This window comes from Stenella coeruleoalba (genome assembly GCF_951394435.1).
Source record: "Stenella coeruleoalba genome assembly, chromosome: 15".
Classification (NCBI taxonomy): Eukaryota; Metazoa; Chordata; class Mammalia; order Artiodactyla; family Delphinidae; genus Stenella; species Stenella coeruleoalba.
In genome coordinates, this window is record NC_137161.1 from 49,412,054 (window position 1) to 49,436,561 (window position 24,508).

General features: G+C 55.2%; 1 protein-coding gene across 4 annotated transcripts in view; it reads left to right on the forward strand.

Annotated features, from left to right (window-relative positions):
- Positions 1-24,508, forward strand: part of RAB11FIP3 (RAB11 family interacting protein 3) — an 81,008-nt gene that overhangs the window by 50,748 nt on the left and 5,752 nt on the right. For 2 of the 4 annotated variants that reach the window (XM_079945967.1, XM_079945968.1), the window contains exons 4-10: positions 5,979-6,136; positions 10,067-10,216; positions 12,684-12,818; positions 16,014-16,049; positions 19,715-19,808; positions 20,657-20,760; positions 23,609-23,749. In XM_079945967.1, coding sequence (XP_079802093.1) covers positions 5,979-6,136; positions 10,067-10,216; positions 12,684-12,818; positions 16,014-16,049; positions 19,715-19,808; positions 20,657-20,760; positions 23,609-23,749 — 818 coding nt within the window. The remainder of the gene's footprint in view (positions 1-5,978; positions 6,137-10,066; positions 10,217-12,683; positions 12,819-16,013; positions 16,050-19,714; positions 19,809-20,656; positions 20,761-23,608; positions 23,750-24,508) is intronic. The other 2 variants (XM_079945969.1, XM_079945970.1) reach the window with 1 other exon arrangement.

Genomic DNA, 24,508 nt, shown 5'->3' on the forward strand with positions numbered 1-24,508 from the left:
GTTTATGGTAGTTAGAAATTGGCAGCCCTGGGACTTCCCTGGTGGTGCAATGGTTAAGAATCCACCTGCCAATGCAGGGGACACAGGTTCGATCCCTGGTCTGGGAAGATCCCACATGCCACGGAGCAACTAAGCCCACGAGCCACAACTACTGAGCCCACGTGCCACAGCTACTAAAGCCTGCGCACTCTAGGGCCTGCGTGCTGCAACTGCTGAAGGCTGAGTGCCCAGAAGCCGTGCTCCACAACAAGAGAAGCCACTGCAATTAGAAGCCAGTGCACCACAACAAATAGTAGCCCCCGCTCGCCGCAGCTAGAGAAAGCCCAAGCACAGCAACGAAGACCCAATGCAGCCAAAAAAAACCCCACCGAAATTTAAATTAAATTAAATTTAAAAAAGAAAAAAGAAATTGGCAGCCCCAGGGAACTAATACAATGAGTTTTGTTACTCAGGATAGTAAAAGGCGTCAACACATTTGATCCAAAAGGGTGAGGCCCGGGCTTCCCTGGTGGCGCAGTGGTTGAGAGTCCGCCTGTCGATGCAGGGGACACGGGTTCGTGCCCCGGTCCGGGGAGATCCCACATGCCGTGGAGCGGCTGGGCCCGTGAGCCATGGCTGCTGAGCCTGCGTGTCCGGAGCCTGTGCTCCGCAACGGGAAAGGCCATAACAGTGAGAGGCCCGCGTACCGCAAAAAAAAAACAAAAGAAAAAAAACCCAAAAGGGTGAGGCCCACTGACGCTGGGGCTGCCTCTTGAAGCCTGGGCGGAGCAGGCTTGGGGTGCTGTCCGATCGCTGGCTCCTGTCCTCTGCAGGGCAGACCCCCCTGGCATCCGACAAGTGTGGCCCTCCCACCTTTTTTTTTTTTGTGGTACGTGGGCCTCTCACTGTTGTGGCCTCTCCCGTTGCGGAGCACAGGCTCCAGACGCGCAGGCTCAGCGGCCATGGCTCACGGGCCCAGCCGCTCCGCGGCATGTGGGATCTTCCTAGACCGGGGCACGAACCTGTGTCCCCTGCATCAGCAGGCGGACTCTCAACCACTGTGCCACCAGGGAAGCCCGCCCTCCCACCTTTATGGTGCCTCAACTCTCAGGTGTGCCATCCCCCACCTCGCGCTTGTCACCTTGCAAGGACGTGGGTGGGAACCTGACGTTTCAGAGTATGCAGCAGGAATGCTTCTCAGGTTTTTAGATCTTAATTTTTTTTTCAACAAGGAGGGAATATTTCTTTTTAAGTTTTTTGGTTGCTTTAAAAGAATTAACACACTTTACATTTTAGCAGTTTTAGGTTTTCTGCTCCACAGAAAATGGAGTAGACGGTACAGAGAGTTCCCATTACACCCCACACACATACACAGTTTCCCGGCAGTGAACATCTTCCATTTGTTATAAAGGGTGAACCAATGTCGATACATTGTAACTAACTGAAGGCCATGGTTTACATTAGGGTTCACTCTAGGTGGTGTACCGTCTGTGGGTTTTGATAAATTCATGACATGTATCTACCATTGCAGTTTCGCTGCCCTAAAAATCCTCTTTGCCCCCCAAATTCGTCACTTCCTCCCACTAGCACCTGGCAACCTCTGATCTTTTACTGTCTCCATCGTTTTGCTTTTTCAGAATGTCGTAGAGCTGGTTAGAATCATACAGTGTTGGGCCTTAAAAGTTCCTCCGTGTGTTTTTATGCTTTTCAAGGTTTTTATTTTATTTATTTATTATAAATGTATTTATTTTTATTTATTATTTTTGGCTGTGTTGGGTCTTCGTTGCTGCGCGCGGGATTTCTCTAGTTGCAGCGAGCAGGGGCTACTGTTCGTTGTAGTGCACGGGCTTCTCATTGCGATGGCTTCTCTTGTTGTGGAGCATGGGCTCTAGGCACGCGGGCTCAGTAGTTGTGGCACACGGCTTAGTTGCTCCGCGGGCTTAGTTGCTTCCCGGACCAGGGCTTGAACCCGTGTCCCCTGCATTGGCAGGCAGATTCTTAACCACTGTACCACCAGGGAAGCCCCCTTTTCAAGATTTTTAGTTGTAATTTTGAGGGGAGTGGAATTAGGTGCTTAGAAACTTGTAAAAAGCTGTTTTTTAAAAATGTTTTGAATCATGTAATCCTAATAAGTACCATAACAATATGAGTGAAGATTACGTGTATTATATCCAATACCACATCTGGAGACCCTCTGCTGGCGATCTTCAGAGATAAATAAGCCTTTCGTTGAACATTTTCTGGCTGGGCACACAGCGGTGCTGGTCAGGGTGCACTATGCAGTAGCACTTGGTGGACTGCTGCTCCCGAGTCCTTTCCTGCTGGGGACGCTTTGGGGGACCCGTGACTTCCGGTGTTTGACTGAGCATCCCTTTGGCCCCAGCTTGTAGGAGAGCTCCTAGGAGAAAGTTTTTATTTTTATCATTTTTAAAAAATTTTTTTGGGCTCAACACATGGCTTGTGGGATCTTAGTTCCCTGACTAGGGATTGAACCTGGGCCCTCGGCAGTGAAAGCACGTAGTCCTAACTACTGGACATCCAGGGAATTCCCCAGGAGAAAGTGGTGATTCTGAGAAGGGGGAAGGGCGGGGCGGTGAATGAGGGTTGTCGCTGACGTTCTGGGAATGAGAAGAAGGTTCCGGGTCCGAGAGTCTGAGCGAGGTGGAGGGTGGACTGGCAGAGGACCTGCTGCCCATGGGGACGAGCGCGTGTCAGAACTTCTAGAGGGGCGATGGGAAAGTCGCAGAGAGCAGGCGCCAGCGGAACGATAAGCATGGTCTCTGCTGTGCCTTCTCTGGCCCTCCCTTCTCCTCCAACTCTTGGCCTTAATAAGATGATGGAGAAATAGGTCTTTTGTTCAGACTCTTATCAGAAAGGTTAGAAAATCAAGAACAAAAGCCACTCTGTTTGGAGATCTGACTGTGAAAAACCCAGCAAGCACTTCCTGAACTTTGCCCCCCTTGCCAGCTAGAGCAGCAGGTTTAATGGAGCATATCTGGGAGTGGGTTAAACTCCTTCCGAGACAGTGATGTACCTTCAGGTGGACACACAGGTTTTGCAGAACCTCAGCACGATGAGCAAATAGAAGGCCGCTGGAAGCTGATGACCGGTCTGGACAGAGTCCCCAGCGCTCCAATTCCATGGAAAGGCTGTCTCCACGAGCGCGCCCTTCCTGGAGCTGGTGTGAGGAGCCGGGCCCTGGCCAGGCTGGCATCTAAGGGTAAGAGGAGGCTGCACACCGGCCACGGTCTGCCCGGCAGCTTGTTCCCCTTGGAGGAACCATGACCAGACAGCGAGGGCCCCAGGCAGGCCTGGGCGCCCTCGAGCCCCTCACTGATGGCCGTGAGCGTGGGCTTCCTTGCCCACCCGCTGGCCCAGCGTTTGTTAACCGGTGAGGAAACACAGCCAAGCTTTCTAATGTGCACTTTGATTTCCACATGAGCTTATCCTAACGTGTAATTTGTAATCATTTTTAAGCTGGCGGCATAGACGGTGGGCTGGCAAAGCGAGGTCCTGTCTGGCGGCACATGGGGGCTGCTGGGGTGCCTCTCTGAGCCCTCGGTGTTCCTCCAGTGGACCACGCTCACAGACAGTTTTCTGCCCTCTTAAAAGGCAGGTGTTCACCCGCCTGCCCTAGAAAACTATCTGGCTTGCTGAAATTTATTCAGGACAGCCTGGACTTCAGGGGGTGAGCAGGTGGGTAGTGTCTGTGAAACGAGCTGGCCCCGTCCTCCCGGTCCCCTTGGCCCTCCCTGGGCCTTGCCCTGGGGTCCTCTTGGAGCCTCTGGGCCTCCTGCCCCTGGGGCTGCTCTGTGTGCTCCGGGGCCGGGCTTGCTTTAGGAATGAAGATGGAAGGTGAGCATGTCTGCTTGCGAGGTGTGGGCGCAGTCGGGTTTGCATGGCATCTGCTTCGTCTTGCATTGTGAGGAATTACTTCCACCCTGAACCGTCCTCCAGGCCCCAGGGAGGGTTCCGGCTGCAGCCCGGCCTCAGCAGCATGACTGCGGGTGAGGTCAACAGGCCTGAGCTCTGGGCCTCCCCCGGCACCGAGCTGGCCGGCGCTTCTGCGCACCCCGCTGCCTGCGAGGACCTGGGGCCACACTGGCCAGAGGAGCCTCTGCTGGAAGTGGTGGTGGTTGGCTGTCTAAACGCTGACCTCAAGGTTCACGTTCTGTCCCCTACAGGAAGCCATCTCTGAGGCCCCCAGTCCAAGTCCAAGACCCGCCTGCTTCCGGGTCGAGGGCGAACAGAGGGGAGGGGAGGGCTCCGGGCAACTGTCCCTCAGCCCAGGAGCAGCGGGCCCAGCCTCGCACATGGTGGAGCCTGCCTGGCTCGGACAGTGTCCCTACCTGCAGGCTGAGCCCAGAGCCACCTGCTTGGTGGTGAGGAGAAGGAGAGTGGAGGCCTCTTGAAGGGATTTCCTGATTTCAGATTTTGAAATGAACGCTCTTTGTGAATGACTTAGTTGCCTGAGATTCCAAGGAATATCAGGTTTTCCCTTGGAAATAAGGAGCGGCATGGAATGCGTGCAGTAGGTACCTCGGGTGCCTTCCCTGCTTCATTCTGTCCTATGTGCAGGAGGCAGAGGTTGCACCACCTATGACACGTGAGCCCCCGGCTTTCAGGCTCTGTTCTCGTACCCGCCTGTGTGATCTCTAAGTCTTGAGTGGTTACGACCTCTTGAGATCAGCATTGCAGCCCCTGATCTACAAATGAGGCAGCACAGCTCGGATGCTCGAGAGCCCGGGCTGGGAACACACGGCTGCTGGACGGCAGACCGAGGATGGGCCCTGGGTCTCCATCGGGCGCAGGTGCGGAGACAGCCGTCAGGGACCCTCTAGCCCGCCCCCCCCCCATCGTGTGACACCAGAGCCCGAGGACAAAGTGCACTGTCTCCAGTTGCTTCTCTGAATTCTTACTTGTTTGCAAATTGTTAACCTCAGACTCTTTCGAGCATGAAAGGATGGCTACTTCTCCTAACCAATGAAGTTGCACTTCAGTTAAAGCTGAGATTGTACATTGAAAATGGCCTGTTTAATGGTTCTTCAGTTTTAAGTTCATTTGGACAATCCACAAATATCTACTGTCTGCTGTACGCCCAGCCCTGTGCTCGGTACTGGGTCCACAAGAGTAAAAAAACAAAGATGTGTTTAGTGGGAAAGTAGACCTTTTTAAAATTAATTAATTAGTTTATTTTTGGCTGTGTTGGGTCTTTGTTGCTGCATGCGGGCTTTCTCTACTTGCAGAGAGCAGGGGCTATACTCCTCGTTGCAGTGTGCGGGCTTTTCATTGAGGTGGCTTCTCTTTGTTGCAGAGCACAGGAGGGCTCTAGGCACACGGGCTTCAGTAGTTGTGGCATGTGGCCTCAGTTGCTGTGGCCCATGGGCTCTAGAACGCAGGCTCAGTAGTTGTGGCACATGGGCTTAGCTGCTCTGTGGCATGTGGGATCTTCCCGGACCAGGGATCGAACCCGCGTCCCTTGCATTGGCAGGCGGATTCTTAACCACTGCGCCACCAGGGAAGTCCGGGAAAGTAGACATTTAACCAGAAAACATAATTGGTCAAATAATTGATGAATTCGTATTTTGAGGTTAGACCACGTAATTGAATTTCAAAGCAATAGGTTGCACATACAGAGCAGATATTGATGGGGACTTTTTAAAAGGCATAGTCTTACACTATTGAACATTAGTTCCTGGGGTAGAATTCATTCCAGTGCTGGAAAGCCACAAAACGGGCTGTTCTGGCATGTATCCTGTGATGTTGGGATACTTTGTGTCCATTTTAGGCATATTTCTATAACTAAGTTTAAAAATCCCTCCAGTCATTTTTTTCTGCTCTTGAACATGTGCCTATTTTTCATTTTTGAAAATACCGAAGTGTTTTGTAACCTACTGTTTCTGCTTAGAAGTACAGGAGGAACATCTCCCACGTGCAAGCTCCCCCTCCACGGGGTCCTTTCCCGGGCCCCGGGACTGACTCTTGGCTCTCTCTCCTAGGCCAACGAGGTGACAGACAGCGCATACATGGGCTCCGAGAGCACCTACAGTGAGTGTGAGACCTTCACGGATGAGGACACAGGCACCCTGGTGCCCCCCGAATGCCTGGACGCCACGGAGGAGCCCGGCCACGGCGCCCTGCTCCTGCTCCCGGGCAGGTCTGTTCCTATCTACATGGCCCAGGGCTGATGGCAGATGGGTTCATGGTGGGGTTCATGTCAGGTGATCCAGAGGGGAGTGTGAGCCTGTGGAGGGCTGTGGTCCTGGGAAGAGCCTGCGCCCAGCTGACCGTGCAGCCTCCGTCAGAAGGTGCTCCTCTGTACAGATAGGAATCCTAGGAGAAAACATTTGCTTGGTCTTTTGGATTTTGTCATCACAATTCTTATGACCCAGGGTGAGATACATTTCAAACGTCTTCATCTTTATGGCACCCTGACTCCATGCGTTTGAGGACAGTGAGGGGGAAGGGCCGGATCAGAGAGGCCAGGTGCCAGGTGGCCCATGTGGGCCCAGGTGACGGCTGGCGGTTCTGCCCTGGGCTCCCCAGGAGGCCTTGAAACTGGAATTTTGCTTATTTTATTTCGTTTTGTTTCTTGTTTGGCCCCTGCAGAGCTTGTGTTTTTCCTCCCTAATTGAAGATGGCATGCCTATCCCAAGCGCCAGCCCTCCCGCCGCCCCCCATCCCAGCTCCTTCCCTGGTACCCTGGCTCCTGGTTTGTTCCTCACTCAAGGGTCATCACACAGTGTGTATCCTTTCTCCACCTGGCTTCTCCCACTTGGTATTGTGGCTGTGAGGTTTATCCGTGTCTGTGTGCACCGTTGTGAGTGGTTTATTCTGGTTATTATTGAGTGTTCCTTTAAGAAGCCCACAGCTTCTTAATTTCCTGTCAGTGGGCATTGGGGCATTGGGTTTGCTCACAGTTTGGGTTTCATGAATAAAGCTGCTGCCTGACGTCTTTTGGTGGCCGGGTTTGTTCCTCGGTGGCGTAGGGCGCACCTGGGGCACAGGCTCCTCTGTAGGGGTTACTGCAGGTCAGACACTTACAGGTGGGGTTTGGTAGCTCCCTGCCTGCCAGCCGCCTGCGGGTTCCAGCTGCTCTCCATTCTCGCAGTGCCTGGCATCCTCCGCTTCTTCACGCCTGTTGTCTGAGGGCGCGCAGAGCAGGTGGTCCTCACTTGGGTTTCCCAGGTGCCTGACGGGGGCAGTGCCTTTCTTGCACTGGCTGCCCATGTGGAGACCCTCTCCTGTGCAGTGCCTGTTCCAGGCTTTCGCCCCTTTGTTGATTGCAGGACTCTGAAAGCTCTTCCGTAAAGGCCAGATAGTAAACAGGCTCGTGGCCCGATGGTCCCAGCACTGCTTCTCAGCTCTGCGTTGGCTGCCTCTGCAGATACAGGCGGTGGGTGGATCTGGCCTCCCCGGGTCCCGTGGGCCGTCTTTTCCTCTGTCTTCAATTGTGGGAGCTCTTCCTCTGTCTCAGGGGACTCCTTTGTCCCGGGTGTGTTGCAGGCATCTTTTTCCCCCTCTGCAGGTCATCTTCTCACTTCCCTGGGGTGTCTGAGAACAGACGTTTTAAATTCTACTATAGTCCAGTGTATCTGTTTGTCTTTTGTGGTTGGCACGTCTGTGTTCTGCTTCAGAGGTCTCTGCTTACTCCACATCACTGTGATGTTTACTTCTGCTTTTCTTTAACAGCTTTATTGTTTTGCCTTTGTTTTCAGATCTTTCATCTCCCCGTAAGGGAGTTTTTGTGCATGGTGTGAGGCAGGGGTCATTTTTCCTGTATAGATGTCCATTGGCTCAGGCTCGGTTTTGAAGCTCCCTCCTTCCTCATTGCCCCACAAGGTGGCCGAGTGCATGGGCTGTGCCGGACGCCCTGCTTGGCCCTGTGTGCCCTGTGCAGGTCAGCATCGCTCAGTCCTTCTGCTCCAGGCTTGTCGCCCGCTGGTCCTGCCGTTCGGCCATGTGCACCCTCCAGCCTCGCTCTACAAGGCTGCGTTGGCACCTTTGGCCTTCACATTTCCATGTGGATTTTATATAGATTCAGCTTGTTAGTCTCTGGAAAAAAGTACCTGCTGGGATTTGGGTTGGGATTTTGCTGGATCTGTAGATTATTTGGGCAGAACCAACATCTTGTCCCTATGGGTCTCCCAGTCTTTGAACATAGTTTATTGCTCCATTTATTGGGGTCTTTCCTTGATTGCTGCGGTGTGGGGTGACCGTCTGGTAGGGAAGGGGGCGTCGTGCGTGTGCGTTCGGCCATTGGGCTCTGTTGGGACTGGAGGAACACCTTCCAGGGCCACCAGGGGCCAAGCCCAGCGTGTGGAGATGGGAGCCCAGAGTGGCTTGCAGTGACCAAGGAGGGAGGTGTGAGGGTAGAATACGTGGGGCTGGGGTTGCCACGTTTGCTGTAGCTTCCTGATCAGTACTTCTTTTTTTTTTTTTTTAAAGAATTTATTTATTTATTTATTGGCTGCATTGGGTCTTCGTTGCTGCGTGCGGGCTTTCTCTAGTTGTGGTGAGCGGGGGCTACTCTTCGTTGCGGTGCGCAGGCTTCTCATCACGGTGGCTTCTCTTGTCACAGAGCACGGGCCCTAGGCGCACGGGCTTCAGTAGCTGTGGCTCAAAGGCTCTAGAGTGCAGGCTCAGTAGTTGTGGCGCATGGGCTTAGTTGCTCCGTGGCACGTGGGATCTTCCCGGACCAGGGCTCGAACCCATGTCCCCTGCATTGGCAGGAGTATTCTTAACCACTGTGCCACCAGGGAAGCCCCTGATCAGTATTTTTTAAGGTAATAGGTAAGTTCTTTTAAATTTCTTTAAATATTTATTTGGTTGCACTGGATCTTAGTTGTGGCTTGCGGGCTCCTTAGTTGTGGCTCGTGGGGTCCTTAGTTGTGGCATGTGGACTCTTAGTTGCGGCATGCATGTGGGATCTAGTTTCCTGACCAGGGATTGAACCTGGGCCCCCCGTATTGGGAGCGTGGAATCTTAACCACTGCACGACCAGGGAAGTCCCTAAGTTCTTTAAATTCAATTTGGGTCAAGTAATCGAAGTTGAAGTGTCAAATCTGGGAAACCATTATGAGGTCTTAGTTTTTCTCTGGAAGTTTCTAGGCTCTGGGCTGTTTTGCTGCTTAAGCAGTGACTTGCCCTCAGGATTCGTTGAAGTCACGTTGGTGTCAAATGAGAAAATCTTGAATTGCCACGAGGTTGCCGATTATAATCTAAAGTCACCCGTTTTCTGTCGATGCGGTGCGTGACGGCTGCGTGGTCTGCCCCGGGTCCCCAGCACCAAGTGCACATCCCCTCTGACATGAGGACAGGCGCTGGGCTCCTCGCCGCCCACGGGCGTCCACGTCCGGCCCATGGAGGCTGTGCATGCTCCCTCTCACTTCGGGGGCAGCTTCCTCTCCCGGGGTCTGGGCACGTGGATCCACGAAGCAGCTCATCTACAGAAACAGAAAGTAGCTTAGTGTGAAATGGTGTCTGTCGGAAGGAATCATTTCTTCCTGTCTCTGTGTGAGAAGGTGAGGGCTGGTAGCAGGCGGGAGGCAGTCAGACTCGGACACGCTCTTCAGAGAGCAGTCGGACGTCCCGAGACCATTGGGGTCAGGTGCCTCGGGGAGCTTGCGCTGCGTGTCGTGCGACTGTGGGTCTGGGCAGCGGACAGAGACTGGCCCCTCCTGACTACCAGGCCTGCCCCTCTGAGGGGGCAGCTCCTGCGCCTGCTCACAGGATCTCGGGGGGTGGGGGGGTCTGTGGTGAGGTGGTGGCCCGGCCCCGGGGCAGGGAGCACCTGCCGTGTGCCCGGGTTGCAGCAAACACCAGATTCGAAAGCTTATTATGACACAAGGACATAGATAATATAAAGATCTTGTTTTGGAAGTGATGATTTTGGGTATGTTGGGCCAAGTGAAGTACATTGTTAAAGTCAGTTTCACCTGTGCATTTACCTTCCCTAGCGCGGCTGTTAGGACACGAACTCACACGTGTGGTCACTGCACGTTTCTGCTGGAGGCTCAGGTCACGCCCGCGGCTCTGGGGGTGCCCGCAGCCCATGTCGGCAGCTGACACTCGTTTGCCTCTGCAGGTCCCACCTGCACAGCCAGTCGGTCGTCACGGTGATAGGAGGCGAGGAACATTTCGAGGACTATGGTGAGGGCAGTGAGGCGGAGCTGTCCCCAGAGACCCTCTGCAACGGGGAGCACGGCTGCAGAGACCCCATCTTCCTCACCCCCAGGTAAGAGCCCTGCACCAGGGCCCTGTCTCTTCACGTTCTGTTAAGGGGGAGGGTCTCCTTTTGGTTCACAGAGAACTTGTTTTATTCACTGTAATATAATTGAACAATGCCACAGTCAAAACTTTAAGATTTCTATCGGGATAACAGTTGGCTGTGGTTCCTCTCATCGGTTATGGTCCCAGTCACTCCCCGTTTATGCGGCCTCAGCCGAGTCCCAGGGCACAGAGCTGGGGTTGGGAAACTCGGCTTTACGGGTTTCACAGTGCTGTTTGTGGATCACATTGTGGTTTGCATTGAGCTTGAGGGAGGCTGTGTGTGTGAGAGAGAGTGTGTGAGTGTGTGTGTGTGTGAGAGTGAGTGTGTGAGAGAGTGTGTGTGTGTGAGTGTTGAAACCCTGCTCAGCAATCTCAGTCTTGCTGTGCAGGTGGACCTCGTCCGTCACTTCCCTTTGTGTTTTTTACTCACTGAAGGCCTGTGGAAGCCCTGCATCATTTTTCCAAAGCCATTGCTTGCACCGTGTCTCTGTGTCACATTATGGTAATTCTAACAATATTTCAGACTCTCATTATAATTGTTTGTTGTGGGAATCTGTGATCAGCAATCCTTGATGTGACTGTTGCAAAAGGATTACAGGGCTTCCCTGGTGGCACAGTGGTTAAGAATCCACCTGCCAGTGCAGGGGACACGGGTTCAAGCCCTGGTCCGGGAAGATCCCACATGCCGCGGAGCAACTAAGCCCGTGTGCCACAACTACTGAGCCTGCGCTCTAGAGCCCACGAGCCACAACTGCTGAAGCCTGTGTGCCTAGAGCCCGTGCTCTGCAACAAGAGAAGCCACCACAACTAGAGAAAGCCCACGCACAGCAACAAAGACCCAATGCAGCCAAAAATAAATAAATAAATTTAAAAAAAAAATAGAAGGAGCTCCTCTCCCCAACAGGGAGCAGCCTTCTACTTAGGAAAAAAAAAGGATTACAGCTCCCTGAAGGCCTAGATGCTGGTGAGCATTTTTTAGGAATAAAGTATTTTTTAGTTAAGATATGCATGCACATGGGTTTTTTCTTTTCTTTTTCAATTTTTAATATTTTAATTTTTTGGCTGTGTTGTGTGGCTTGCGGGATCTTAGTTCCCCGACCATAGGGCGAACTCGTGTCCCCTGCAGTGGAAGCGCAGAGTCCTAACCACCAGGGAATTCCCTACGTTGTTTTTTTAGATGTGATACTTTTACACACTTATTGGACTACGGTACAGTGTAAACGTCACTTTTACATGCACTGGAAACCAAAAACTTCGCATAACTCACTTTATTGCACCACTCACTTTATTACGACGGGCTGCAGGTGACCCCGCAGTATCTCCAAGGTCTGATTGCACGGTGTTATCATCTGTGGTGTCCTCGGACCTTATTCCTCTTGCTGAAAGTTTGTGCCCTTCGACTGGCCTCTGAGGGAGGTTTAACATCACAAATGGCTCTTCGGATTCATTTTCTTATAATCACCTGACATCCCCAAACTCTCTGGAAGATTCTGGCTTTGAATAAACTCAACTGTGGCATCTAAAGGGCAGGACCTTCGCTCGTGGAGCTGGCTCCTGCCCAGCTCTCCTGCCTCTTCGGGCTGCAGGAGGCCCTGGGAGAAAGCACCCACCCTTGTATCCAGGTCAGGGAATGTGCCGGCCCCTCGGGGAGACCCTGGCCTGGTTGGACAGCCTGCACATGTTAGTCACCTCTCCCTTCTGCCCCCAGTTCTGGAAATTCTCCAGCTGTGCCAACAGCAGAGGCCAAGGGCCTGGGCGGGGGCCAAGCCAGCAGGGCTGCCTGACGTGCTCCAAGTGGTGCTGCCCCGAGGGCCAGGCTGTGGCCCCGCGGGGCGTGTGTCTCCCCATTTTGGTGATCTCTCCATTTGTTCCGTGTGTCCATCCCTTATCCCTTGTCCGCAGGGTTACTTCTGCGCTACGATTGATGTCTCACTTTAACTTTTCTGTAGCCTGGGGTCCTAATGCCCACAAGACGTGGCTGCCGTTACCACTGCCCTGAAAGCCCACTGAGATTAGGTCGTGGCGCGGCTGACGGAATTATGAGTTTTTAACGAAAGTCATCCACCCATAGTTCTTGGTTCTGGTGGTTCTTAGACAGTTACTGACAGGGTTACAGAACAGAAAGTAAGACGCCCCCTGGCCGTGTGCGTTGCTCTCGCGCTGATGGGTTTCTGACAAAGGAGGATGTAGTGTGTCCAGTCATTTACTTCTTGGCAAAGCAGGGTTCTTCTTTTACAACGAGCCGCGGGGCTGCGCCTGTGTCTTCTGAGAGCCTGACCAGGAAGGTGCCCCCAGCCGCTGCGCCGGGTGTTGCAGGTCCCGGAGGTGGTGCTGAGGGTGACAGAGGCCTCCGCGGCATCCGCCTGACAGCTCACCCTGTCAAGCCACCCGATCCTTGCTCTCTCCTGAAGCCACACCTCTCGTCCCTCCAGCGCTGACCCGCTTGCCGCCAAGCTGCACAGCATCCTCACAGATGAGGCTTTTGAGTTTTACTGTAGCCAGTGCCACAAACAAATCAACCGCCTTGAAGATCTTTCTGCTCGCCTGAACGATCTTGAAAAGAATAGGTAACCTATGCGGTGCCTGGCCTGCTCTCTGTCCCGGGGGAGGCAGACTCCGCCTGCCCGCAGCCGCCCCCACTGCCCTGGCCCAGGTGCCACTCCCTATGCCTGGCCCACTCCGGGGGCTTCCTCCAGAGGCCAGGCAGACGTGCGGACAGCAGACTCTTCGGCCCCTGCCCTGCATGTGCTGTTCCTGGTCTGGTGCCCTGTGTGCATGCCACGGTCCAGTCCCCTGCCTCTGCCCTGCCTGAAGACAGCCAGCATGTGGGAGAAAGTCTGCTTTTAGAAAGATGTGCTTTCTCCGTTTTACTGAAAGATGTTTGAAGTTGAGAGTCACAAGAAGTAGCACTGGGAAATCTAAAGTGAGAGTAGGTCTTCAGTGCAGACTTGTGAGCAGCTTTCAGGGGCGTCAGTTTGAATTGGGGTGAGCCCTGCCCTGAGCTGGTCTCTGGGAGGCTGTGCAGCCTCCGTCAGCGGCAGGGTCACTGGCTGCTCTGTCCCCGGAACGGGCCGCTGGGCCCAGCATGCCTGCTGCTCTTCGCCTCTCCCTCTCCTCATCTCCTGGTTCCCTCTCCGCCCCCTGTACCCACCCCTAGTCAGAGTCCCAGGAGGAGGCACCTGGCTCCTCACAGCCTCACAGGCTCCAGCTGCAGGAAACATTTTGGGTGGTTTGCACATGCTGACGTATCCGTTAGGCAGATTGCTGATTAGCTTGTTGTGTGGAGGAGAGATGGGCCCTCGTGCGGCGCACCCCACAGCCCCAGCCCAGCGGAGGGAGTGAGGGACTGCCAGGCGCTCTCGTGCGGGCAGCAAGGAAGGGGTGGGACGTGCCGACCAGTGCTGTGGGCTCCCATGCAACTTCCTGGAGGCAGGGGCCTTGGACTGGTGGGAGTTGCATGGAAGGTGAACCATCCTAATGGTTTTGGCATGTACGCTTCCTCCTGGGCCTGCCGTCTGCCCTTGGGGCTTGGCCTCGGCCGCTCAGTCTGCCTGGTGGGCCCTGCGACCGACAGCCAGTAGTGTCCTGGTGCTGGTTCAGCCCTTCCTCCTGCACTTGTGTAGCTCACAGCTTGGGCCGGGGTCCAGCCAGCACCTGGTCAGGTGAGGGATAGGGCCGATCGGCAGCTTCAGAGGGGAGCTGGGGGTGCCAGCAGCGCTGAGGAGAACTGGAGGTGCTCTTTGAGGAGCTTCTAGGGAGACCAGGGATTCCAGAGACCCGCCAGCCTCCCTTTACCCCTCGTGTTCAGCCCAGTGCTCAGCGCTCCAGGATGGCTGCTCAGCCTGGCGGGGATGGTCATTTGTCCTTCCCGAGCAGGGACCTGCCTTCCCCGTATCTCAGCTCTCACCCTCCAAAGGTACTTGATGTGGAAGTGATCTTTTCCCACATTGAGGACCTGCCCCAGGGTGGCCACAGTCGCCTCTGCTAGGCTTTGTGGGGCAGAGAACAGACTGGGACGTGGCCGAGTCCAGCCAGCAAGTCCAGGGGGTCTTACATCCAGTTTCAGCCACCTGTTCCCTAAGACAGGCACTAACAAGGGGGCTAATATGCCATCAGAACCCTCGTTATAATCAGTCAGGAACTTTCCCCTACACACTCACTTAAGGAGATGTGAATCTTACCCATTGGTTTCCATGGAATTGCCTCAAAATAAACGTATTTGGTCATGCTTTGTGGTTGGTGAAAGGTGATTTAGTCCAAACCATATTCAGACAGCAGCTTTGACGTCTGATATAATTTCTACCCATTGAACCTCAGAACATACATATTTTCCACATACCTGGGAGCCTCTGTAAAACGGTTCATTTTGTAGAAACTGAGAAGTCTGCTTTACCCAGAGGTGCAAGTGATGCCAGCCCCTGAAGGGGGACAGTACATTGGACAGTGGTCTGTCCATTCCTGTTGCTTCAGGATGAAATTAGACTTGTGTTAAAATGTACAGCATCAGTCAGGGCCCAGTCAGAAGAGGGGACCACACAGTAACTTGAATAGGAAAGTTGAATAGAGAGTGACCATTGTAACTGGGGATTGGAGTAACGTGGCATTGGCTGGGAGGAGGGCTCAGGAGGAGACGGGGCAGCAGCTGTGAGGGAGGAGCAGCGGCTCACGCCACCGGCTGCAGAGGGCGTAGCCGCACCTTCTAAAACTTGCAGAAGTCTGCCCTCTGGCTGCCAGGAAAGCTGTTCGCTGGGAGGGGTCTCACCAGAGGGACTTCCACCACGGAACTGCCTGGGAGATGTCAGGTGCAGCCGCCCAGGTGGGATTCGGGAGTGTGGGGATCAGGGCCCAAGTTCAAACCCTGGTGCTGCCCAGGCAGCAGGGGCACCTGGAAGCAGGCCCTTTCCTGGGTCCCTGTCCAGCACCCTCTGCCGACACAGCATCACAGGGGCCAGGAGCTGGTAGGCAGGACGAGCCCAGAGCGGAGAGGCAGTGCATTGGTAATGGGTACAGTTGCTGGTGATGGGAACAGCGTGTCTCCCCAGACAGGGTTTCTTGCCCCAGCCTGAGGGGGTCACAGTAACTGATGGGTGTGTGTCTGTCTGGCCATGACGCTATTCTTGTTCTCATAGGTTGAAGCTAATAGTTTAGCAGTTAAATTGGGAAGCAAACGAGGGGTATGGTAAGCTTGGCCCTTTTGCCACTGCAGGTGATCACGTCAGGCAGGCGACATGGGGCTGACTTTCCTGTCCTGAAACGGCGGCAGGAAAGCTTTGCGAGTCTCTGCGCAGCTGGGCTGGTAGAGGTTGAAATGTCAGTGCCAGAGTTAAAACCGACAACAGAGCTTTCCTGTACACACGGGTCCGTGTCACGCCTTGTGTGGAGCCTCTGACGGCCGAGCCTTTGGAGGGCAGTGTGGCTCCAAAATCACTTGGGACGTGCCGTTGGCCGATGGCTCGAACCCAGCATGGCCACCTGTGGGTCCAGGCGCTGGGGCCAGCCCCTGAACCGAGGCCCGGTTGTGACACCATCTGAAACTTCCTTGAGGGCTGGGACTAGGTGACAGGCCCCTGAGATTGTCCCCGTGCCCCTGAATGTTTTGCTGAGCGAGCCTTTCTGTGCATGGAGCTGGCCTCGGGAGCGGGTGCTGCATGCCTGCGGACGCGCCCCCGCCCCATATCTCTTTCGCCTGAGTTTCCTGCTTCCTCTCCATCCTCCCTGTCTGTTCTCTGACACCGTTTTCCTGTTTGTTTTGATTTCTGCAGTCCATCGAAGCGGCTCTCCAGCAAGAAGGTGGCAAGGTAGGAACCCTGGGTGCCCACTGAGGTGCTCTTCTGAAATGTGTCACTGGTCACAGTGCTTTAAAAACTTGTTTAGAAAATACTATTTTCAAGGTATTTTTTTAAAAACTTCTGAAAGTACTTCTCATGGTTTGGGATTGAAAATAGTTTGAGGGGACGGGTTGTAAAAAGAATTTCCAAAGCAGTAGATTTGGACCTGTGTTTGTGGCTGGGGGTCCGTGGTGGAAACTTTTGTCCTTCCTCCTGTTCAGTTGAGTCTTTCCCATGTGAGGGCTGTAGGCTAACCTGGTGGGGAGGGTCAGCGGGGCCCTGATGCCACAGCCCAGGTCTGGGTCCACCTCCTTCAAGGGCTGTGTCCTTTCCACCCCTGCTGGCTCCCCAAGGTGAGGAGGAGGTGGAGGAGCTCCTAAAGAACAAGCGTTGGTGACCACTTCTTCATTTTTCAGTTTTGGGAGCTGCCCACTGGCTTCCTGCAGTGAGAGGTAACAGCACATGCGTTCACCCCTCCTGCCAGGCCTGCTCTAGGCTTGTAAGATGCCAGCATTCTTCACAGGAAGCCATGTGATGTGTTACTGGATTTCCTTTCTAAGATGAGTTGTTCTTCTCCTGGAAGCAGTGATTGCCTTTATGTTTTTATTTGCGTCGTCTTCTGCCTCCACTGCCTGGCCCTGCTGCTGCCTGGATGGTTACCCCAGAGCCCTAACCCTCTCCGCCCATGCTGTGTGGGCTGCACGGCTGCAGCCCCGCATGTCTCCCTGATGCCGGGTCCTGGTGTCTGTTTCAGGTGTTGGATCATCTCGCCCCCTGAGCCCCTTCTTCCTTTTTTTAATCTCCATTTTCTATCTAGCACGTCTTCTGGTAGCTTCTTGAGAAAAGACGTGCCCAGGAAATAAATTTTCGAGCCCTTGTTGGGCATTTTACTCCTGTGGTTTGGCTTGGGGTGGAATTCTAGATCAGAAGTGGTTTCCGTTTAGCCATTTTGTAGGCGTTGCTCATTATCCTCTAGTCCTGGTGCTGCTGCAGGACAGTCTAGTGCTTGCTGGTTTTTCTTTGTGACTGCTTTTCCCTTCTGGAAGCTTTTAAAGGTGTTCTCCCTGTCCCTGAAGCTCAGACATTTCAGGACGAATCTTGTGCGTCCTTTCCACCGTTAATTACGCTGGGTGGAGTGAGAGGCGTGGTTCCAGTCTGGAAGTGCCTGCCCTGAGCTCTGCGGGCCTCTCTGGAGCGCGATCCAATCCGCAGAGCCCTCCACCCCACCTCCTGGTCCTGGAGCTCCTACCCCCGGAGCCCCTGCCCCCGGAGCCCCTGAAGGCGGCCTCTCTGCTCTGGCTCCCCCACCCTTCTCTGAGCTCTGTCTCTCTTGCTAGAGGTCTCCCTCTGAGTGGGGTCCTGCCTGGCTGCCGACCTTCAGGTAGTTCATAGGCTGTGGTGCAGCCCGTTTGGAGGCCTACAGTCCTGAGTTGGGTGCCTGGTGGGGGCCGCCCCTCCCCCATCTGAGCTCCTCCCTTGCTGCCCCTCAGGTGCCAGCCGCCTGGGCTCTCCTCCAGCGTCCAGCGCCCTGGACATCTCATCTCTGGCCCTGTCTACCCTTCTGCTTCTGTCCCTGAGAATGTAAAACACTTGTTTTTCTTTTCCTATCATGTTAAGGGCTGAGGGTCCAGGGGAAGCAGAGGTGAATCCAAAGGTCCACCCTCCTCACTTGCTCTCTCCATCACCTGGGTCTTGGGAGCGTCCTAGTAATTCCAGACCATGCTTTGATCATAGTTTCAGCATTCCCTTCTCGCTCCACCTTTTACCCAAACAGCCTGCAGCTGGTGAGACTAAGGAAGCTGACTTGCCCTCCCAGCTCCCACACCAGGCACGTGGACGGACCTGGAGCCACCAGGGCCCGGCTCCTCGGCTTTTGGCCTCTGTGGCTGCTGCTCTGAGAATTCATCTTCCTTTGTAGATACCCTTTGGTATAAAAAAGGCCAGCCTGCAGGTGTTTGTTGTTTACAAACAGGCATCGTCTGCAGTCGGTGCACACACACACACACACACACACACACACACACACACGTGCACTTTGAATCTGCTGCTCTTCTGCCCTTAGAACTGCCACCAGCCTTCCAAGGAAACTCAAAATGCTTGCTGTCATTTCACTCTTGTGGCATCGTTTCAGCCCAGGCCTCTGACCTGGCTGTGTGCTCGCCTGGGTGCAGATGGCTCTGGGATCGGTGTGCCTGGGGACCTCACAGGGCGACAGCAGGTCTGGGGTCGGGTGACATTTAGGGTGCAGTCCCGTCCACCGGCCAGGCTTGACCTGACTCCCTTTGGGGTGGATTAGGCATCCCCCCCCTTCCCCTGGTAGGTCTCCTGAGCCAGGATGGGCTTAAATAAACAAGCTCCCCACCCACCATGGGAGGAACCTTGGCTTTACCCTAAGGTGGCTACATGCTGTGGCCACACACCCTAACCCCAGATTCAGCCCTTGGAAAATGCCTGAACCCCTGGTCTGAGATCAGGATCGGGTGTCAGCCCCCAGGCTTTGGACCCTCCTCAGGGTGGTCTCTGGGTCTGGGGTGGGCAGCTTCCTGCCCCAGGAGTGGCGTCAGGAGCTCATGTTTAGGTCAAGGTCATGGATGTTAAGAGGAGTGATTAGATGGCAACTTGATGGCCTGTCCTCCCCTGGCCCTTGGGATTCAGCGCCCTCGGGGAATTGAGTGAAATCCACAGAAATGCCCGGATACGTACCCCCCAGGGCACAGTTGGGGATTGTGGTCTACAGGGATAAAGATGTCCTTCCTTTTTGTTCCCCTGAGAATGTTTCTGGAAAAGAAATGTAAGGAATGCGCAAGCTCAGTCAGTGCTGAAAAGGAAATAGAACTTCATATGTTTGGTAAAGAGACTGTACTTTTTTTTTTTTTTTTTTGGCCATGTGGCACGGCATGCGGGATCTTATTTCCCCAACCTGGGAACGAACCCGGGCCTGCTGCAATGGAAGCACAGAGTCCTAACCACTGGACCACCAGGGAAGTCCTGAGAGTGTACTTTTTAACAGTGTTTTATTGAACTGGCTCTGTGCTGTGTCCTTAGTTATGTGACAGCCTGCAGATCCCCATTCTGTAGCATAGGGAGGGTGCCTAGCTTCCTCAGGGTCACACAGTGCTGAGGCTCCTCCCGCATGTGTCAGAGCCAAGGGCTTGTGCCCTTTTCACGGTCGGCCCCCAGAGGCCCCGAGTGTGTCTTGCCATGGCTGCCCCAGGAGGTGTGCCTGGAAGTCAGAGATGGAGAGGACGTGGAAGTCACGGTGTGCCCACAGGTCATGACCTTGAATTAATATTTCACGGCTCGGGGAAGATGAGATTATTTCATATCACTGAGAGGAGTGACGTCCTGTTTTATTGCCCAAGTTCAAAGTATCTTGGCCCAGTAGCTGGTAGGGAAGAAGGCCGGGCCCGTTGGGCTCCACAGACTATGGCCTGTTCACCCAGCCCTCGGTAGTGGTGTCCTGCCCGGAGTCCCCTTCGGTGGAGACCTGGCCGCCTACTGCTGGGTTCTGCTTTCCAGACCAGCCTGGGGGTGTTCATGTGTACAGGCCTGGCCGCGAGGTTGTCCCTCTTCTTTGCTCTCCTTGCTCTGCTGAAGGACCTTCTCTGGACAGGGCTGTCGTTTATTCTCCCCAGGCACCTGCATCAGTCAGGGGCCCTGACCATGGAGGCCCTGCAGGACCCTCCCCCAGACCCTGTGGAGGGCATGGAAGAGGACATTGCTGACAAGGTAGGCCCTGGATGGATGGCAGGGCCGGAGGGCCACGTGTGGACAACTCAGCGGCCTCAGGCGCAGGCCCCCAGTGGGTGTGTTGAGTGAGGTGCGCAGAGGGCACAGTGGGAGGTGGTGATGGCGCCGGCAGGGCTGCGCCGTCCACCAGCCCTGATGATCTCTGGCGGGTTTCCTCGGGTTGGCAGCTGCGGGGTGAACAGGAGAGGTGTCACGTTGTCCACGGAGAGGTGCCGGCCAGGGAGGCGGGAGGGCCCGCAGCCTGCAGTGATCCTAGAGCCAGGACGGTGGAATCGGCCACTCCTGAGAGGTTGCTGGGGCAGGGCAGCCTCCCTGTGGCCAAGGCCCTGGGGCTCCAGGACCAGCTCCAGGAAGTGCAGGGGCAGGGTGGCCACAGACACCCCCCCCCACCTTCTCTCCCACCTCCTTCTGTCCCCCTCGCCCACCTCACCCTGCCCCCCGCCTCCTGGACCTCTTCAGCACCTCCAGCATCTCAGCTCTGCAGAGCCCTCCCCAGCTCTCCGGTCTGGCCGTCATGCCTCCCACCACCGCCTGGTGAGCGTGTCTGGCTCCAAACCCCGGGCCTTTCTGTCACTCGAGTCCCCAGTGTGAGCCGCCTCTGTGGGCTGTGTCTGGCGGAGCAGTGGCCCTGCCTGCGGCCCCTCAGCTCCTTTGCCTTTGAGGGTCGAGGGCACCACGTGCTCCCCCGTCCTCACTGGTGCCCATAGGGCTGCGCTGCCTCGTTCACAGGGCGTCTCCAGCCTGGTGGGCATGGCCTCCAGGACAGTCTGCGTGGGGCACACACTCTCCCACCCCCTTGATTCTCAAGCCACCATCTTGCTCCCCAGGTTGTCTTCCTGGAGAAGCGAGTGTCGGAGCTGGAAAAGGACACAGCTGCCAACGGGGAGCAGCACAGCCGGCTGAGGCAGGAGAACCTCCAGCTGGTGCACAGGTGAGCGCAGGCCTCTTAGTGCCTGTGGGATGTGATCCGCCCCCTGGTCGTTCTCCTCCCTTCAGGTTCTCTGAGCACCACCCTCCATTCAGCTGCTGGATGGTGTGGGGTGAGCAAGGCTCCTGCTGAGGGCTCTCCCCAGAGGAAAGGGTGAGGGAGGGACCTCTCAGGAGAAGCCGGGGCCAACACCCGGCCTGCAGACTGCCCGGCTGGGATTCCCGTCTGGGGGTGTCTGGCGTGTGCCCAGCTTCCAAGACCTGTCCTGACCAAAGGTGCGCCCCCCACCCCACGCAGGTTTGCTTCATCTCCGCATCTCCTGGACAAGGAAACCAAGGCAGCAAGTCGGGGCTCTGGGGTGGGGCCAGTGCCTCCAGAGCTCCCTGTGCTCGGGTACTTGACCCACCCTTGAAGCATGGGGTCCTCATGGGGCGTAGCAGTGCGACCGAGCCCCACGTGGGAGCCGCGAGCTCTGAGTTAGAAATAACAGCCGTGTGGAAGTCGGTGTAAGGAGGGAGCAGGTGCTTCCCCATCTCCTGTTTTGCAGACTTTTCACAGCACGTGGTGTGGTTTTCGGTGTTGGGAAGCTGGTCACGCTGTGTACCTCACCCCAGTTTGCAGCACTTCTCCTGCAGAGGACAAGGGACTTGGCCTGTGTGCAGCCAGAGCCTTGGGGTCACAGACCCCTTTCAAGAGGTCCAGAGGCTGGGAGCACGGCATGTGTTCTGGGCGAAGCCTGGCCCTGCCAAACCCTCTGCAGCCCCAGGCTCTTCACCCTCCGAGCACTTGTACCAGCGCTGGACACGGGCCCCGAGGCTCTGGGGGACGCTGGCCTCCTGTTGTGGCTTCTCCTGGGCGAGATGGGCCTTCATGACCTGTCCTCCTGCTCTTGGAGGCTGGGAACCGGGATGTGCCATGCTGTCCTGGGCGCCTCGCCCACTGCTATAACAGAGCAGCAGAAGCACGTTCTCCTGTGTGGTCGAGACCCTAGCTCGGGGGCCACCTGCTTTCCTGCCCTGCTTTCCTGCTGCAGAGCCAGAGAGGTGGGGTCGGCCCTGCTTATGCGAGGGCTGGGGCTCCAGTGCTGCGTCTGCAGGACGTTCCTTACTCCCTCCCTGTCCTTGTCCAGGGAGATCTGGATGGGCCACCAGACTCCTTTCTCCAGCTGACTGGAGGTTCATCTCATCCAATGGGCACTTATCAGTTATCCACGTTTGTGGTGGAAAGTCCACACTCTGTGCCCTGCCCGGCCACCCAGCCCCAGGGCCTGTCATATCCACTTCCTGGGGCCGTTTCTGCCAGTGTTTGCCTAAGTTCCCCTCAAGCACACACTCCTGCCGCTGCTGCTTGGCGTTTCCCAGCCGCACTGACCCGCCGCACTGCTCTCCTTTCCTTCCATCCTAGGAGTTCCACCTGCTTTCTCCACATCTGGTTTCTTATTCTCCAGATCCTGCATTTCTTCTTTGCTTACTCGCTTTCTGAGCAGATGCCTTACTCGCAGCATAGGAGCCAGGCTTCCTAAGGCCTCACGTGTCTGAAAACGGGGTTGTGTCGTGTCCCCCCTCCACCCCCACCATCGATAGTGTGGCTGAGTCTGGGATCCCGCTGGGAGCTGGGTCCCTGGAAGCCGGCTCCGCTGCCGTCTGTCCCGTCTGTGACCAAGGCCCTGGCACCGCTGGGCTCACTGCTCTGTGGGGTCCTGTTCTCTCCCAACGCTGTGAGGGTCTCTTGTTGTTTCCTGTGCTGAGGGCACGTGGTTTCCAGCCTTTAAATCTGGAAAACGTGTCTCTCAGAGTTTCTTCCATTTTCTTGTCTGTCGGAACTTCTGTTAATCAGATATCAGACCTTATGGACCTTCCTTCTCATTTTCTTTACTTCCTTATTCTCTAACTTTCTCATTATTCTTTTTTTCTGTGTAATAATCTTTGGTTTTCTCCTTCAGTTATTCTATTGAATTTAAAATTTTGTCGTGTCGTAGTTTTAATGGCTAAGAGTTACTTCTGTTACCCATTCCTTCTGCGACAGCTGCTCCTGTTTCGTGGACATGGTGTCTCAGGCCTCTGAGGGTGATAGTTACAGGGCTTCTGTGGTGTTTCCCACATGATGTGTGTCTCCTTCAGGTCGTTTTTTCTGTTTGCTTTGGCCACTTTGTATTAAGAGCTTTCCTGTGATGTCTGGTGGTCTTTGGCTGTCTGTTCACGCTTGGGTGCGAAGCACCAAAAAGCAGATGAGAAACCCTGTGTGGACGGGCAGCTTGGAGGCATGGGCTCCGGCCGTCCGCAGGCAGGGCCCAGAGCCCTTCTCTGTGGTTTGGTCCGTTCCTGTCTCCTGCACTTGGGAGTGGTGGTCTGGGAAGAGGCCAGGGTCAGGGTCCCCATGTGTACCTTCCTTCTGTCCCCATGTTCTTGCTATACCTGCCTTCGAGTCTGCCATGGCTGACCTGGGTGGGGTGGGTCTGTACACCATGTCTCCAGCCTGGTATCAGTATCAGTGCAAGGTGCCCTGGGGCCAGGCACCTGGTAGGCTTGTGCCCGGGAGGGTCTCCTGCCCACACCCAGCGAGCAGGAGGCAACTGTGGGTGCAGGCCAGGATGGGGGTAATTCCCCCTGGGAATGATGGGGACTGTCCTTGCCGTCAAGACTGTGCCGTGGTCTGAAGGCCAGTCACCCTCTGTGAGGTGAAGGGTGTTTGGGGGGATACATGTCCTGCTTCAGAACTGCCCTTGACTAGAGCTGTGGGCCATTGGGGGACGTCTCAGTGCCTTCCTGTCCCCCCTCTGGGCAGGGCCGCTCTCTCCAGCTCTGGGCTCAGCATCTCAGGACGGTTTCTCCCCTCCCCCTCTGCCTTTCAGAGCCAATGCCCTGGAGGAGCAGCTCAAGGAGCAGGAGCTGAGAGCCTGCGAGATGGTCCTGGAGGAGACACGCAAGCAGAAGGAGCTCCTGTGCAAGATGGAGCGAGAGAAGAGCATCGAGATCGAGAACCTGCAGGCCAGGTCGGGGAGAGGGGGGACGGGGGACCCGCGGGCCAGGTTGGGGAGAGGGGGACGGGGGACCAGCAGGTCAGGTGGGGGAGAGGGGGACGGGGGACCCGCAGGTCAGGTGCGGGAGAGGGCTGATGAGAAATGCAGCTGGGCTCTCACCACAACAGCTGGCCACCCCAGGAGGGCACGATACCTAGGAACAAATTTGATTTTACGAACAGTGGAAAAACCTTTATGAAGAAAACTAAAAAACTCTACTGAAGGCCACAAAGTATTTGAAGGCAAAGACTGACACTACCTGGATGTCACTTTCTCTAATCTTTCTCCAGTGGATGCTGCACCATTCAAAATCAAAGTCAAACTCTTTTTTAAGGCAACTTGAGAAAATTACCCCTATGCTCCCCTGAAGGCATAAGCCTTAGATAAGTCAGGAAAAGGGGAGCATACTCTGTGCAGACACCCCACAAAGGCACAGGAGTGGACCAGGAACTCAGGCTGGGGGCGTCCACTCACGGTGACACGTGGATGTCAAACGTTGTTTGTCAAAGAAAACCAGCAGAGAACCTAGGTGTCCACAAGTTAACAGTCACCTGGAGGTTCCTGCTCATCCTCCCTCTGCAGAGCTCGCTCCTGGGTGGGTAGTGACGGGGAGGCGGGTATTTCACAGTCTTCTTAACTGAATGGGCACCACTCTCGGCCTTCATCGTGCAGCCATTTTACCCTTGTGAATGACAACTCTAGGCTCTTTAGCATGTGTTTACCTCCAGCTCT